Raw genomic sequence first — 18,202 nt, forward strand, 5'->3', positions numbered from 1 at the left:
TAAGAACTAGATAATACTGTTCACACAGTGCACACTTCAAGTACATTACAGTTATTCAGATTAATCCAATGTATACAGTATGTTTAACAACTAAATAGCTCTGCAGTGCTGAAGGGAAAAATGCTGCATCCAAACTATTGCTTAATGTTTTTGTATTTTTACAAAATCAATCAAAATGAGTGAGATAATTACAGTTTTACTTTAAACTTTACATTCAAAGAAAAAAAAATGTTTAATGCAGTGATACACTAAAAATGAACAGAAATCTGTGTAGCAGCTTAACTTGAATATAAGAAAAAGTGTTACTTAAAAGCATTACAGTAAAACCTGAATACCAAAATAAAATGGAAAGCCTCTTTTGTTATGAAGGAAAGCCAGTTCTTAAAGTGCTTGTATTGTGACAATGGTTTAATGGACGTTTCTATTTGAAGTTAGTGTGTTTTGACCCTTTGGGGCTTCCATAGTGCATGAAATAGCGTGCATGACTCTAGCTGTCCGGTATTCGATACCATAACAGTTAATAAGTTAATAAAGTGTTCTGCTCCCGACAATATGTGAATATAGCGTGTATTTCTTTCTTTATTAAACAAGTGCATCACTACGTTGTTTTGTAAACCGGAGTGATCCTTAACTCTCACACCATATAAACAGTAAAATTCTACAGTAATAAACGCAGCTCTGCTCCCACCGCCTCATGAAACGCTCGCATTGCAGACATTACACTTCACTGTTGGACTTTCCAATTCAGCGGACATGCTGATGTAAAACAAAAGATCGGGATTAAGATCGGGTTTAGTAAAGCCGATTCCGATCAGTTAAAAAATGCCTTGATCAGCCCCGATCCTGATCTTTGAGATCGGATCGGGACATCCCTAGTTCAGTTGTAAGGAATTGTTAGCAGACAGAGATTAATTTTTGCAGACATTTTTGGACTGCATTGGATTTTTGCAGTCCAAAAATGTTCATTAATCCTATTTATATTCATGATCTTAATTGCCATTGCATGCATTAGCAAGGAAATGCTACCACAACCTAATTCAAAATGAATAATCTTGGTCATCTCTCTCTCTCTCTCTCTCTAACCTTTACCCACAGGTATATTGGTAAGCTGGACTCAATCACGATCAGTGTGTGGAACCATAAGAAGATCCATAAGAAACAGGGAGCTGGATTTCTGGGCTGTGTGCGTCTGCTGTCCAATGTCATCAATCGCCTCAAAGACACAGGCTGTAAGTCATCACTATCTGGGGCTTTTTTTGGTGAACCTTCGAAAAAAGGGGATGTTATCATTAACTAGGCCAGGGGTGCTCACGCAAGCCCACTACCGCTATCCGGGGTTTGAATCTCAGAGGTGCAACTGGCCAGCCCAGATAAAATAAGGAGGGTTGCTTCTGGCATAAGGAAATATGGCCAAATCAGGTATGCTGACCAAAATGACCCCTGTAAATACGGGATCTATAACGTGGTAGTAATACGGTAATCTACAGTATATTTCTCCTAAAGCTGTTAACATGAAATGTTACTGTGTACAATACACTTGGATCAGCTATCTTGAACTATTGAAATCAATTTTTCCACCCAAGCTGACAAAAATAGATGCCTTATAGGGGGTCTCCTGAGATGCAGGAAATTGTTTCAAACCATCAGTATGTAATTTGTCATGGTCCTCAGCTGAGTTTACTTGAAACAATTCCCAGACCTCTGTTTTCTGTCAGACCAAAGATCGATTTAACTCACTCTTATCCAAACATTTCTTCATTTGAGTAAATCTGTGTCTACAGGACCATGGAGTTGTTCTGAACCACGGTACTTACTTTACCATTACGGTGCCGAAGAAAATAACTAAGAAATAATACCCAAGAAGTGGCCGGTAATTTAAAAAATGAACAGTTATATATAGTTATATATTATGGTGACCATATGTCCTCTTTTCCTGGACATATCCTCTTTTTTTGGATCTAAAAAATGCGTCTGGACGGGATTCCTAAATCACCAAAAATGTCTGGGATTCCTAAATCACCAAAAATGTCCGGGATTTAGCTTTTGTAGTCTTTGTGTGTTTTTGCACTGATTTAACATTTCACTTTAGGTCCCGCCTTCTCACACTTTTCTTAAAATGCCCAATCGCAAATGTAAATTCACAGACAATTTACTGAAAAATTTGGGGGCGACACGGTGGCTCAGTGGGTAGCACTGTCGCCTCACAGCAAGAAGGTCCTGCGTTCGATCCCCAGGTGGGGCGGTCCGGCTCCTTTCTGTGTGGAGTTTGCATGTTCTTCCTGTGTCTGCGTGGGTTTCCTCCGGGTGCTCCGGTTTTCTCCCACAGTCCAAAGACATGCAAGTGAGATGAATTGTAGACACAAAATTCTAATAAACAAACAAAAATCTGCGTTTTTGTCTTGGTCGGGATCCTCGAGAAGCAGAATGCATGACCTGCAAAGGTGACACATACGTGTCAGTGTTAAATAAAGGTCCTAGTTTAGCAAAACACAAAACTGCAGCTAAAGGAAAGAGTTTGTCAGGTAAAGACCGGGTAACACAGAAGATGCTGTTACCGCTGTGGAACCATTCGAAAACCACTTGTCAGTGAGGCTAACCGGCAAAAACGGCTTCAATTTGCTAGGGAGCATAAAGATTGGACTCTGGAGCAATGGAAGAAGGTCATGTGGTCTGATGAGTCCAGATTTACCCTGTTCCAGAGTGATGGGCGCACCAGGGTAAGAAGAGAGGCGGTTGAAGTGATGCACCCATCATGCCTAGTGCCTACCGTACAAGCCTGTGAGGGCAGTGCTATGATCTGAGGTTGCTGCAGTTGGTCAGGTCTAGGTTCAGCAACGTTATGTGCCCAAAGAATGAGGTCAGCTGACTACCTGAATATACACTGTGTTCCAAATTATTATGCAAATAATATTTTCTCAGATTTTCCAAAATTACCTATATGAATTGCAGTCATTGTAATTTTCCAGTCATCAACTATTAGAGTACAATTGAAAGGTTTTTGAACAAACTGCCAATGATAACAGTATATTTTTAAAAAAATAAAACACTCAAAATGCACTCAAAATGCATGTTCCAAATTATTATGCACAGCAGAGTTTAACCTTTTAATTTTTATAAAGAACAAAAAAATGGTCATTTGTGAAATTATAAGCATTAGCAGGTTATTACAAACTGAGATCAAATAGTTTTCAAGTCAAAACTTTATTCTAGGTGATGTTACATTTGCACATAGGACCCCTTGTTCGAAAGGAGCTTCTGAACTCTCTCGTCCATTGAATTTGTCAGGTTTTGGATGGTATCTGCTTCAATTGTTTTGCATGAGGACAGAATACCCTCCCAGAGCTGTTGCTTAGATGTGAACTGCCTCCCGCCATCATAGACACTCCTTTTGATGATGCTCCAGAGGTTCTCAATGGGGTTGAGGTCAGGGGAGCATGGGGGCCACACCATAAGTTTGTCCCCTTTTATGCCCATAGCAGCCAGAGATGCAGATGTGTTCTTTGCAGCATGAGACGGTGCATTATCATGCATGAAAATGATCTTGCTGCGGAATGCACGGTTCTTCTTCTTGAACCATGGCAGGAAGTGCTGTTTGAGAAACTCCACATACATTATGGAGGTCATCTTTACCCCTTCAGGGATCCTAAAGGGGCCGACAATCTCTCTCCCCATGATTCCAGCCCAAAACATTACTCCACCTCCTCCTTGTTGGCGCCGTAGCCTTGTTTGCATGGGGTGTCCATCAACCAGCCATCCTCCACTCCATCCATCTGGACCATCGAGCGTTGCACGGCACTCATCGGTGAACAAAACAGTTTTGAAGTCAGTCTTCATGTATTGTTTGGCCCACTGGAGGCGTTTCTGCTTGTGTGCAGTGGATAGAGGAGGTCGACAGGATGGCTTACGCACAGCTGCAAACCTCTGAAGGACCCTGCATCTTGTTGTTCGGGGGACGTTGGAGGCACCAGCAGTTTCAAAAACTTGTCTGCTGCTATGACAAGGCATTTTTGCAGCTGCTCTTTTAACCTGACGTAATTGCCTGTTGGAAAGAGTCCTCAATTTTCCCTTATCAGCACGCACACGTGTGTGCTCTGAATCAGCTACATACTTCTTGATTGTGCAATGATCACGATGAAGTGTCTTGGCAATGTTGATTGTAGTCATGCCTTGACCTAAACACTCCACAATTTGTTGCTTCTTAGCAGCCGCCACATCCTTTTTCTTTCCCATTTTGGCTGAAAATGTAGGCTGCTTAATAATGTGGGACAGCCTTCTTAAGTAGTCTTGCCTTTAATTGGACACACCTGCCAAACTAATTAGCACAGGTGTCTGCAATTGCTTTCAGTGATATAAAGAGCCCTGACACACATCACCATCAATGAGTTTAACTGACAAACAAAAAAATTCTTACCTTATCACTCCTAAACACTTTTTGCATAATAATTTGGAACACAGTGTACTGAACAACCAGGTTATTCCATCAATGGATATTTTCTTCCCTGATGGCACGGGCATATTCCAAGATGACAATGCCAGGATTCATCGGGCTCAAATTGTGAAAGAGTGGTTCAGGGAGCATGAGACATCATTTTCACACATGGATTGGCCACCACAGAGTCCAGACCTGAACCCCATTGAGAATCTTAGGGATGTGCTGGAGAAGACTTTGCGCAGTGGTCCAAATCTCCCATCATCAATACAAGATCTTGGGGAAAAATTAATGCAACTCTGGACAGAAATAAATGTTGTGACATTGCAGAAGCTTGTGGAAACGATGCCACAGCGAATGCGTGCCCATGTTTTGGAGGGGATATGGGTTAGCTTCGATCTCCTCTGTCAGGGCAGGGTTCGGCATGGACAGAGAGGAAGCACGATGCAAATTAAACAATTGGATGCGTTAAAGGGGGAGAAAAAGGGGGGGGGAGAAAAATAAATAAAAAAATAAAAATAAATAAACACAGCTACCTTTATGCCTAAATCCCTCATAAATTTCTTCAGACGTTAAAGCTTGTCAAATATAATCTAGCTCTAAGAGGCTACATTTGGAATGAGGAGATTTTGTAAACGTTTTTTTTTTTTTTGTAAATTATAATGTTACTGTGTAGTTAGTCTGAAACTTGAGAAGCTACTTGCTGTAGTCTGTGTGTCTGTGTGTGTGTGTAGTTTTTAGTTGCTGAATGATCCTCAGGCAGGAAGTGGGCTTTGCCAGTTTCTCACACAGTTCTCCAACTCCGGCATACTGACTCCACCAACACATACACACACACACATACACATGCACACACAGGCGACACATACAGAACAGGATAGAGTAAAGCAGGTTTCTAGGAACTCCGAGCGTCTAAGCCGAAAGGAAAACCACAGTGTTGTGTGTCTGACTCATCTTGTGTGTCCTTCACCCTACACTTGTCTGACTGTTTATTGTGCTGATGTGGCATCAGTCTGCTTTAGCATGTACTCATCACTCATTTACTCTACAGGCCAAGGGTCAAGCTGTAAAATCCTCCGCTGCAGGGTAATTGTGCTTTTCAGCACACAACCATGAGAGTGAACGGGGTTAATTTAGGAGAGCGCTGCTCCTTGTTTAATATGTAGGCGTGTAACAAGTTGATGGAACACCCTAAATATGTGTGTGAAGAAATAAATTGTGGCTGTCTGAGACAGGTGTATGGCATGATACAATTATTTCCCGCTATTAGAAAGTAGAGTGTTCCTATAAAACATTTTGTAAGCTGAAAGGGCGAAAAGCAAATAAACAATTATCATTAATTCATAATGCAAAAACCAGATAACACATAAATTCTAAAATAACACCAATATAAAATAAACACAAAGATTTGATAAATATACAGACTATTTAAAATGAAATAGTCTATATAGAATGTAGTTTTACTCAAACAAATGCCGCCTCTGGCATGTGTGCGGTAGCCGACCGCTTCTTTTTCACCTGCACAAGTTCATATGGAGATCCATATTGTGCACAAAAAGTCGTGCACCGATCTCTATTATCCCCTGTCTCTCTGCAAGCACCATCAATCAACCAGCAGAGGTCATAATTGCAGCAGTTATAAAGAACCCCCTTTGATGATCCCTTCCTCGGACAAGCCAATCATTGTTTATAGAAGCGTCAGACTGCCGGTTGCAGAGCTAAGATTTAAACTTGTTCAAGATGTCAGCCCTGGTGTGCTAGCATTTGCCACAGCAACACCTAAGCGCCTTCACTTTTAGCTTTTTTGGGGGTGGGATTTCTTTTAATTTCTTTCGACAAGTTCTGTACTATTGTAACTATGGTGTAAGCTTTTTAAAGAATCTTTCTGTTGTGTTATGGACAGATCAAAAGCTGGACCTGAACAAGCTCGGTCCCAACAATAATGACACCATCAGAGGACAGATAGTAGGTGAGTATAACCCATTTACACACCATATAGAATTTGCTTTAAGCAAAGGTGGCATCATACATCTATTGACCGAGGCTAGGACCTGTTTAGTGGACCTGACAGTTATAAAGGTCATGTCTTCATTACTAGGACTGGTACAAAGAATCTACATTTTTGACAGGGACTGATGGGTACAGTTTCATGCCTTCTTTGCTAAAACTAACAGGTACATAGGCTATGCCTTCTCCAGATGGAATGACAGGCATTAAGGTCATGTCCCTACCTGGGATTGACGGGTACAGAGGCCACCCCTCCTTTACTTGGACTTACAGGTACAGAGGCCACGCCTCTTTTACATGGACCAACAGGCATAGTGGCCACACCTCCTTTACATGGACTGACAGGTACAGTGACAACACCTCCTTTAATTGGACTGATTGGCCACACCTTTTTTACATGGACTGAAAGGTACAGAAGCCACACCTCTCTTACATGGGCCAGCAGACACAGAGGCCACATTTCTTTAATAGACTGACAGGTACAGAGGCCATACCTCCTTGACATGGACCGACAGGCACCTAGGCCATACCTCAAAGATTGACAGGAGCTTTACTTCTCTTTTAGTACCCTCTTAATTTTAGTAATTGTGTTTGTGTGTTTAGTGAGCTTGCAGTCCACAGACAGAATAGGAACTGGAGGCGCCTTGGTGGACTGCAGCCGCCTGTTCGATAACGACTTACCTGATGGGTAATATACCTGCACCGAGCCACACAACTCACACTCACTGTTGTATTTTGATTAATAAATATTAATAAATAAGTCTTATTTTCTTATGTTTAACCACAAAATACGGTTGTTGAATTTTGGCTTAATAGAACATACAGGGGTTGGACAAAATAACTGAAACACCTGTCATTTTAGTGTGGGAGGTTTCATGGCTAAATTGGTCTGGTGGCCAATCTTCATTAATTGCACATTGCACCAGTAAGAGCAGAGTGTGAAGGTTCAATTAGCAGGGTAAGAGCACAGTTTTGCTCAAAATATTGCAATGCACACAACATTATGGGTGACATACCAGAGTTCAAAAGAAGACAAATTGTTGGTGCACGTCTTGCTGGCGCATCTGTGACCAAGACAGCAAGTCTTTGTGATGTATCAAGAGCCACGGTATCCAGGGTAATGTCAGCATACCACCAAGAAGGACAAACCACATCCAACAGGATTAACTGTGGACGCAAGAGGAAGCTGTCTGTAAGGGATGTTCGGGTGCTAACCCGGATTGTATCCAAAAAACATAAAACCACGGCTGCCCAAATCACGGCAGAATTAAATGTGCACCTCGACTCTCCTGTTTCCACCAGAACTGTCCGTCGGGAGCTCCACAGGGTCAATATACACGGCCGAGCTGCTATAGCCAAACCTTTGGTCACTCGTGCCAATGCCAAACGTCGGTTTCAGTGGTGCAAGGAGCGCAAATCTTGGGCTGTGGACAATGTGAAACATGTATTGTTCTCTGATGAGTCCACCTTTACTGTTTTCCCCACATCCGGGAGAGTTACGGTGTGGAGAAGCCCCAAAGAAGCGTACCACCCAGACTGTTGCATGCCCAGAGTGAAGCATGGGGGTGGATCAGTGATGGTTTGGGCTGCCATATCATGGCATTCCCTTGGCCCAATACTTGTGCTAGATGGGCGCGTCACTGCCAAGGACTACCGAACCATTCTGGAGGACCATGTGCATCCAATGGCGGTGCCGTGTATCAGGATGACGATGCACCAATACACACAGCAAGACTGGTGAAAGATTGGTTTGATGAACATGAAAGTGAAGTTGAACATCTCCCATGGCCTGCACAGTCACCAGATCTAAATATTATTGAGCCACTTTGGGGTGTTTTGGAGAAGCGAGTCAGGAAACGTTTTCCTCCACCAGCATCACGTAGTGACCTGGCCACTATCCTGCAAGAAGAATGGCTTAAAATCCCTCTGACCACTGTGCAGGACTTGTATATGTCATTTCCAAGACGAATTGACGCTGTATTGGCCGCAAAAGGAGGCCCTACACCATACTAATAAATTATTGTGGTCTAAAACCAGGTGTTTCAGTTATTTTGTCCAACCCCTGTATATACAACATATAACAGTATAACATTAAACCTGTGTGTGTGCGTGTGTGTGTAGCTGGGAGGAGAGGAGAACAGCAACTGGCAGGATTCAGTACCTTAATCACATCACACGGACCACACAGTGGGAGAAACCAACCAGGTCAGGAGAATTCACACACCCATTTATATACACAGTAATACACATACACGAAGACACCTACACAAACTCATACACACACACAGCTAAACCTGAGTAAAAAGAAACAAACAGAAGGTTAAATAAAATATTTTATCCAATTTTGTAACTGTAAGTGTATAGGATGATATTTGGAACAGAGCTGTTTTGCTCTGCTCCATGTTCAGTAGTAAAAAGCCAGTTCATGTCTGTTTCTCCCATCTATGTTATGGTACAAACAGACATTGGTGTTTTTTATGATCTTAAACATTTTGGTGTGACAAATATGCAGTAACTGAGGCAGTCAGACATGGGAAATACCATTTCCACAGTACTGTGTAACTGTAATTTGACCCTGCTTAACCTAGGCTATGGTAGACTCGGCACTCTGCTAAATAAACAGTGGAATAACTGGGTGCTAATTGTGGCTGATAAGTCTGGCGACATGAAGAGGAAGCAGAAGTAGAGCCAGCAGACTGAAAGTCTCAAACACAACCACACGAAAACACATACACACACACACACACACACACACACACACACACACACACACACACACACACACACACATGTATACTCGCTTAGTCTTTTTCATCTGAAACACTGGTTTAATAGTTAAATATTAAACAGAAGTTAAATACCTAAAGCTGGTAGTAGTACATTTTTTTAAGTAGGGCTATTTTTTCCAGAACAGCTTCAATCCCTTGAAATGCCCTTGTACTTGAACAGTTTGGGGTTGGATATATGGAGCTTTGTCTAGAAAGAAATTGTTTCATTTTGCACTAAATATTGTTAAAAATTTCTTTTATGATTTTAGACGTGGTCATTGCAACGGAAGAAGCCTTGGTCAAACCTAGTGTTTATTCATTTTGTAGGGCATTACTATCCTGAAATATAGGAACACTCACCTGGAAAAGCCATCACAGAAGAGTGGAGGCTGTTATAGTCCCATAGAAGGGGGCAACTATGTATTAATACCCATGGTTTTATATCAGGATGGCCAGTAAGCTCATGGTCAGGTATCTACGTACTTGCAACTTTAAAGTGTAACTTCTCCAACTTAAAAATAGGAAATAAAGATGTGTCTTTATATAAGAAGACAACTAAAGTCAGCAGAAGTGCATGACTAGATTTAATCATTAAAATAAATTTAATCCCCCACGTACAGGACAACAAAATCAACCTAATCAGCTGGTCTCATTAATATGGTTTTAGTGATTTAGGGATTTTTCAAGATGCATTTGATGCTGTTTATACTTGTAATTAGTGTTGATCAGCTTTGATTTCTCATTTTTAAAACCTCTTTTCAACTAATTCTGATTAACCAGTGCTGAACAACCATTCAGTTCATTAGAATTTTATTATTGAGGTTGTTGATGTTACCAAGAATCCAACAAGTTCCTCATGGTCTTTTCACTGGGCTAAGTTTTTTTCAGCTTTTATCTTACTTGGTAACATTTCAGCTTATGTTCACACATGGCCAATAACTGTCTGTAATTTACTGGTGGAAAAGTGCGAGAACAAGGACTACATGCACACTTATTGACAGATCTTATCTCTCTGTATTCCCCCCATCAGGCCTGCCTCGGAATACACGAGTCCTGGTCGTCCTCTCAGCTGTCTGTTGGATGAGAATTTGCCCATTCTAAACCATAACAGAGCATCCATCGTCACACACGCTGAAACACGAGCTCAGGAGAGACGAGTCCGATCCCAGAGACACAGAAACTACATGAGCAGAACACATCTACACACGCCTGCAGATCTGCCAGAAGGATATGGTTAGTGCATACAGTTAAAGTTAGACCTTATCATACACTTGTTTTGCCCTCATCTCTAAAAATCTCTGTGTGAATTCCTTTGAGCATTCCATTTTTTGCCTTGCTAAAGATAAGCTCGCAGAACAAAACCAACAAATATAATAATACAATGCATAAAAACAATCTATTTCTGGTTGAAACACAAATGATAGTGTTCTGAAGCTCTGGAATCAGCATCAGCACAAAAACTGTTTATTCTCTGCTTTAGGAATTTTGTTTCCATAACTTTACGTGTTAGATCATTTCAAGTAATTTTAAGTATCAGTTAGAGTAATATAAAGCACACCACCACAGAGCACTGGAGCAGCGTGAAACTCTTTTTTTTTTTTGTATTTTTGTTTAAGCATTTTCTCCCCTCTGTCTCCCGACTTTTAGCATGTTCAATTGCCCGATTGCATCATGCTTCCTCTCCACTAATGCCGATCCCCGCTCTGATTTGAGGAGAACGAAGCTAACCCAAGCCCCCTCCGACACGTGGGCAGCAGCCGTATGCATTTTTTCACCTGCACTAGGCGAATGCTAATGCAGATCAGCCCTGTGTACGTAGAGACACACCTTAATCAATGCACTCCTTCCCCGCCCCTGTGCAGACCCCATCAATAAGTCTGCAGAGATCGTAGTTGAATCAGTTACAAGGAGACCCTAATCCGGCTTGCTACTACCCCACCCCTATATGAACAACAGGCCAATTGTTGTTCATGTGGCTTCTCAGCCTAGCTCGATGGCAGAGCTGAGATTCGATACGATGTATTCGAGATCCCAGCTCCGGTGTGCTAGCGTGTGTTTTTACCGCTGCGCCACCTGAGCGGCCGTGTGTAACTCATTTTTGAGTAAATCTGGCAGTCTGATGAACAAATCTGGGTTGGGCTGTTGCCAGAACCTGACTTGCACACGACCAACTGTGAAATTTGGTGGAGGGGGAACAGTGATATCTTTAAAATGAGGGAGAGAGAGAAATTTGCCACTGCCCATATTTGTGTCGTACACCAGGCTTTCAAATCCACTGCTGAAAAGGTGCGGAAATTATCCTACAAAAGTAACTTTTAGTTTCTTGTGTTTATATGCCGAGGAAATAGAGGATTCTCTTGTTCCTATAGAATGCTGACAGATGTCTGTTGCCATATAAGGCAGCAGCAGCAGCAGCAGCGTCTGAGACCTTTCTTTTATTACTTCCATGTGTGTAAGTGTAAGAACAGGTTGCTCTTTGTGCTGAGCTGTAAAAACCCAAACATTACTGTGGTGTTGTACAGTACACCTCAGGCAGGTTTCTTTCCCAGGTATTTTATATAATGTTTTACCCTGCTGAAAAGCATAATACATATGCAGATTTGCATTATTCAGGGAGAATTAGACCCAACAAGACCCAGACAACACAAAAATAAAATGACTTGCCTATATTTAAAACTATTCTAGCAATGTCAGTTTGGAAAAATGTTCATTTTTTAAAACATTTGACAGAAATAACACAGCGCTTATAGATGAAGTCAAAGGTTTACATATACACACACATAAAGAACTGTTTGGTTTCCAGAACTAATTACTAGTTTTCTAAGGAAGTGTTTAGATCATTGTTTTGAAAGAATCTTTTTTTAGCCTTGGTTTCTTTACTGTCATTTGAACATATATTTTTACCTCTATCTTTATAGGATTTTCTCTTGGACAACCCCAAAGTACAATAGATTCACTCTAGTTGAAGACATGTTCTATTTTTTTAATGCTACTCCTCCCTCTACTGATTGTAGCCAAACATGTTTTGTTTCTGTAATATTAAACCACAGCCCATGGTTTCAAAATGTTTCTAGCGTATGAAAGTATGTTACTCTGCAAACACTGAACTCAATAATGAAATTACAGTTAAGATTTCCTTATGACTCATGGATGAGGATCAGTGATGTTTGGTCATGTAGGACTTCAATGCGAACCAGTACAGTCCTGCTGCTTTTATGTCCGTTTTCCATTGAACGCTACCCCTATGGTATGGTGTTCAATTGCCAAGTGACCCATGCTGTACCTAAGCAACCATACTACGTTTGGTTACCCTTCCTGACCAGGGACCAAGTATACCGAAGAAGGCTGTATGGGTAGAGAGAAAACAGGTCTAATGCAATCGTCACAGAATCACCACTGGATTGAGACAGTAGAAGCACTTGTTTTAAATCCCAGCTGTTATAGATTTCATCTACCTAACTAGTGAGACAGAGATTTAAGTTGTTTCTGTATATACACCAGAAAAAGGAAAAACACAGAGAACTGATTTTGGTCAGGCGAAAAGGTGCAAGCTCTCATTGTTGGATGGTCAGAAGATGAAAGTGCAACAAGACCTGAAGTCTAGCTTTTCTAGAGAGTGCAGTACATGGCTTACCATAGAGCAGTAAAACAGAGTTGTGAAAAATAAAAACCTTACATAGAAGGACAACAGAAAAATTTAAGACCAGACCGGGTTGTTTGTAATTTTATTATTTACAGCATTTACAGTTACTGTGGTGTATTTGCTCTTTGCACCTGGTGGAAAATGTCTCACCTTCAGCAAACTCTTCTTACTTTCACAAGTACTCTTGTGCATTTGAAAATATCTGTCGGCACATTAGGTACCATGCAATGGAAAAAGGGGATTAGTTAAACTTGGAAATGGTAATTACAAATGGGATATCTTGTTATAACCAGCTTATAAAAGTCATTTTTCTGATCTTCAGTTAGTGGCTTGTTTAGAGTGCCAATGGTTATTGAGTTTAAGCACAAAGTGTTAACAGAGCTTCCGAGGTGTAAATCGTTTGAGAAATTCTAGTCCAGAACTGTTGTCACCTGCCATAGTAATGCCTGATGTGTCTTGTTAGTGGATCAACAGGAAGGCTACACAAACTTGTACACAAACTGTTCTATTGTGTTATATTCAGAACGTAATTAGTAACTTGGTCTATATTAAAATGAGCTGAAATATGTCATGTTTTGCTATTTATTTCTTTAAGGAAATGACCTAAACTTGATTTAACCATAAGTGCCCAATCATTTTATCATATTATCCAAATTTAGAGACATAAACACACACACACACACATTAAACTTTGCTTTGAAAGGTGGCATCTTGGTCATAAGAGTGTTTTGTGTCTGTTTCTTACATTTAGAACAGAGAACTACGCAGCAGGGTCAGGTGTACTTTCTCCATACACAGACTGGTGTCAGCACGTGGCACGACCCGCGCGTACCCAGGTAATCATACATGTACATTTTTGCCACATGCACATTTGCTTACATTCTACTTCAACGCTGTATGTGTGATACAGCAGGCAGGAATTAGTAATATGGCAAACAATCCTAGAGCTTAGTAGGTAACACCCAACCTTTATGTTTAGTAGGTAAAAGTTTCCCCGCAACTGGAAGCTGTAGCATCAATAGCAGTGCACTAATTCTTTTGTACCCTTTAAATATTTCATGTGTATTAGTGTAAATAAAATAAAGTGGTATACACGATTTTAAAGTTGAAGATGATGGCCCCAAGTGAAGAATGAAATGAAAAAAATGTTAATGGACCCTCCTTGTTTCTACACTCACTGTCCATTTTATCAGCTCCACTTACCATATAGAAGCACTTTGTAGTTCTACAATTACTGACTGTAGTCCATCTGTTTCTCTGCATACCTTTTTAGCCTGCTTTCACCCTGTTCTTCAATGGTCAGGACTCTCCCAGGACCACTACAGAGCAGGTATTATGTGGGTGTTTCTCAGCACTGCAGTGACACTGACATGGTGGTGGTGTGTTAGTGTGTGTTGTGCTGGTATGAGTGGATAAGACACAGCAGTGTGATGGAGTTTTTAAACACCTCACTGTCCATGCTGGACTGAGAATAGTCCACCAACCAAAAATTTTCCAGCCAACAGCGCCCCGTGGGCAGCATCCAGTGACCACTGAAGAAAGTCCAGAAGATGGCCAACTCGAACAGCAGCAATAGATGAGTGATCATCGACTTTACATCTACAAGGTGGACCAACTAGGATGGAGTGTCTAATAGAGTGGACAGTGAGTGGACACGGTATTTAAAAACTCCAGCAGCGCTGCTGTGTCTTATCCACTCATACCAGCACGACACACACTAACACACCAGTCAGTGTCACTGCAGTGCTGTGCTGAGGATGATCCACCACCTAAATAATACCTACTCTGTGGTGGTCCTGACCATTGAAGAACAAGGTGAAAGCAGGCTAAAAAAAAATTTTTGAGAAACAGATGGACTACAGTCAATACTTTTTTTTTCTTACCTGGTTATTTTAAACATGTCAGTGTACCCATTGTCTTCAATGCAGTATTTAGTGTGTGTGTATGTGTGTGTAGGGATCTCAGTAATGTGAACTGTGAGGAGCTCGGGCCCCTTCCTCCAGGTTGGGAGATCAGAAACACAGCCACTGGTCGTGTCTACTTTGTGGACCACAACAACCGAACCACACAATTCACTGACCCTCGACTCTCAGCCAACCTTCACCTAGTGCTCAAGTGAGAATCGCCTTCATGTGTTTTCTGTTCTCTTGTGAGTTTTTTATTCACTGTTAATAATTCTCTTTCCCTTTTCTTTCCCCCTCCCTCTTCTGTCCCTTTCTCTCTCCACTACAGTCCAAATGATTCTTGTTGTCCAGAGAACCCAAACCTCAGGTACCAGTATCATGTTTCCATCTCAGGTTTTGTTTCTGTGCAACTGTCTATGCTTAGTTTCAGGTTAGTAACTTAAAATCACAGAAATGTCACAGCCATCCATGGCGAAGAGTCAAAGCTCTTTGGGTGGGATGGATGCCGTCCCTGTCTTCTTTCCCGATCAGGGCAACACTTACTAATCTCAGTCATATGTAAGCTTATATGTATACAGAATAGTGAGTGTGACTGAGTGCTGTCCTCAAAGTCTATTTAGCTGCATAAATTACAGATTTAAAAGGTGCAAACCAAAATGTGTGCTCACTTTTCATTCTACAGAATGGAAGCTGTTGTGCAATGCATCAAAATGCTATGTTGAAATCGGGATTCATTTTGCCAATGACATGAAGAAAAATGTTTATGGATAAAATAATAAACATTTAATCATTTATTTATTCATTTGCTCATTTGTTGTATGTTTTACCCCTGCTTTAGCCTGGTTAGGGTCGCGATAGGTCCAATTTACTGGGCAAAAGGCAGGAAACACCTCAGACAGGTTGCCAGTCCAACACAGGGCAAACACACACGAATGCACACATTCACACTTGAGGCTTTTTTTAGTAGCTCTAGTTGGCCTGACTCCATGTCTTTTTACGTGTAGAAAGAAACTGGAGCACCCAAAGGAAACCCACACGGACACTGAGAACATGTAGAAAGGAATCAAACCCAGGCCCTTCTTGCTGTGTGGCAGCACTACCCACAGTGGCATCATGCTGCCTTGATAATAAACATTAGGTGAAAAATTAGGTGGCAAAACTGAACAGTTAATTGTGTGAAAGGTTGAGTGTGTTTCTCCTTCTGATGAACTGGCACCCTGTGAGTGGTGTGTTTTTAAGGGCTGGACCCTCTGTGACCCTGAACAAAGTTGTTAGATGATTAAAAACATAAAATTCATTTATTTTTTCTGTGTTAGCAATAAATCCTTAATTTAAGTTTTCAGAATCAGTTTGCTTGTCCAAAACATTACTGTCTAAATTTATAGATGTTGTCTTTAATTCACCAGATTATTGATCAAGTGTCAAGATCTGCAAACATGTTCTTTGAACATCAATTTAAATGCAACCGTGAAAAAAAAAATTGTCAGAAAATAAATTATTATTTTATATTAGCTTTAAAAGAGCAATTGCAAAAATCTAGCGATCCATTTCTGGATCTGTATATGTGGTTCTCACTCAGCCAAGTAACCATGCTCTGTTCACTCCAGTGAATCCTGCATTTCTTCAACATTTTACAGGTTATTAAAAGCACAGAGTGAAATGTGAGGTTGGTTGTGGATTCGTTTCAGAAAACTCTAAACAACATGTTCCGTTTTAGTCCGGATCGGGTGAGATTGATAACTGGTGGAGATATAAAACACTTAGAAGCAAAGTCATTGGTTATGTTATTAGTCTTAGAGGCAGACACAGTCACTTATGTGGTGCTCTTGTGTATGAGAAGTGTGGGGTTTGGATTCCGTCTCCTGTGGTATACACGGCTTAGCATTTCGACGAGTGTGTGTGTGTGTGTTCTGGCTCATATGCTTAGGGTGTCTGTCTTTTATCACAGGATGGATTGCAGAAAATTCACCTTACCACCAGATAGGGTTAGACCAATTCCTGACGTGTAGACTTTTAAAAATGGCCATCTCAAATTTTTTTTTTAAGAACAAGCTAGCTAACTACTGAGCTGCAGCGTTGTATTAGGGATGTATGGTCTTAACCTATCTGCCCATCCATTCAGACTGTTGAAACACCATGTGGTCATTTTCATATTTTATAAAAGGGTTTTATATTAACAATTTAATACTTGTTAAAATTATTATTTTGATTGAACTGTGCATTTCAAGTTGTTATTAGCCCACTTTTAATACCAAAATTGGTAAGTTGGCAGCAGTACCCTAGGTGGAAATTTGTAAAGCATAACCTGTCCTGGCATTTGGGAAATATTATATTTTATATATTATTATATTTTAATGCAAAATATGGCAGTTGTTAGTTTCAAAGCATATTTAACAGCACTATACACCGATTAGGCATAACATTATGACCACCCTCCTAATATTGTGTTGGTCCACCTTTTGCTGCCAAAACAGCCCTGCACCTGTGATGCACTGTGTATTCTGACACCTTTCTATCAGAACCAGCATTAACTTGTTCCAAAAACCAGTAGCTCATCTGTTGGATCGGACCACACAGGCCAGCCTTTGCTCCCCACGTGCATCAATGAGCCTTGGCCGCCCATGACCCTGTCGCCGGTTTTCCACTGTTCCTTCCTTGGACCACTTTTGATAGATACTGACCACTGCAGACCGGGAACACCCCACAAGAGCTGCAGTTTTGGAGATGCTCTAACCTAGTCGTCTAGCCATCACAATTTGGTCCTTGTCAAACTCGCTCAAATCCTTACACTCGCCCATTTTTCCTGCTTCTAACATCAACTTTGAGGATAAAAAGTTCACTTGCTGCCTAATATGTCCCACCCACTAACAGGTGCCGTGATGAAGAGATATTTAGTGTTATTCACTTCACCTGTCAGTGGTCATAATGTTATGCTTGGTTGGTGTATATGTTGCATGATCTGCAGCACCTTCCCACATTGTCAGCTGATAATAGGGTGGAATAAAAGACAGAGAGAATATGGGATGGGTAACTAAATTAGGAGAAACTGTACTGAACACTTTTTCCAACTTTTTTTTTAAACCCCAGTGTCCACAGTTTCCACTGTTTTTCTCTGGTGACCTTCAGCACCCCTGAACACACCACTTTCCATTAATCAGTCCGTGCCAAAAATCTAATTTGACTATCTAAGACTTCTAATTCTGACCTGTCTAGTATACATTGTAATGATTTTGTCCTTAGGCAGCAAGGTTATAATTGCAGGGTTTTTTTGAATGTGGTGTCAGAGGTATTTTTGTAAGAACTATACGCTCCTATATTTTCCGTCCTGCAGCAGCGGTTTCCATGTAGAGCTGCTTTTGTGGCAATGTAGGTGTTCCCTGCAGCTCCACTCTCTAAATGTTGAGGAATATATATATATATATATATATATATATATATATATATATATATA

The 18,202-nt window shown here is 40.9% G+C and overlaps 1 protein-coding gene across 1 annotated transcript in view; it reads left to right on the plus strand.

Annotated features, from left to right (window-relative positions):
• Nucleotides 1-18,202, plus strand: part of LOC134317121 (E3 ubiquitin-protein ligase SMURF2-like) — a 98,664-nt gene that overhangs the window by 46,287 nt on the left and 34,175 nt on the right. The window contains exons 4-11 of the mRNA XM_062997827.1: nt 1,096-1,229; nt 6,333-6,398; nt 7,040-7,124; nt 8,558-8,641; nt 10,235-10,437; nt 13,599-13,683; nt 14,804-14,962; nt 15,080-15,118. Coding sequence (XP_062853897.1) covers nt 1,096-1,229; nt 6,333-6,398; nt 7,040-7,124; nt 8,558-8,641; nt 10,235-10,437; nt 13,599-13,683; nt 14,804-14,962; nt 15,080-15,118 — 855 coding nt within the window. The remainder of the gene's footprint in view (nt 1-1,095; nt 1,230-6,332; nt 6,399-7,039; nt 7,125-8,557; nt 8,642-10,234; nt 10,438-13,598; nt 13,684-14,803; nt 14,963-15,079; nt 15,119-18,202) is intronic.

This window comes from Trichomycterus rosablanca, chromosome 6 (genome assembly GCF_030014385.1).
Source record: "Trichomycterus rosablanca isolate fTriRos1 chromosome 6, fTriRos1.hap1, whole genome shotgun sequence".
Taxonomy (NCBI): Eukaryota; Metazoa; Chordata; class Actinopteri; order Siluriformes; family Trichomycteridae; genus Trichomycterus; species Trichomycterus rosablanca.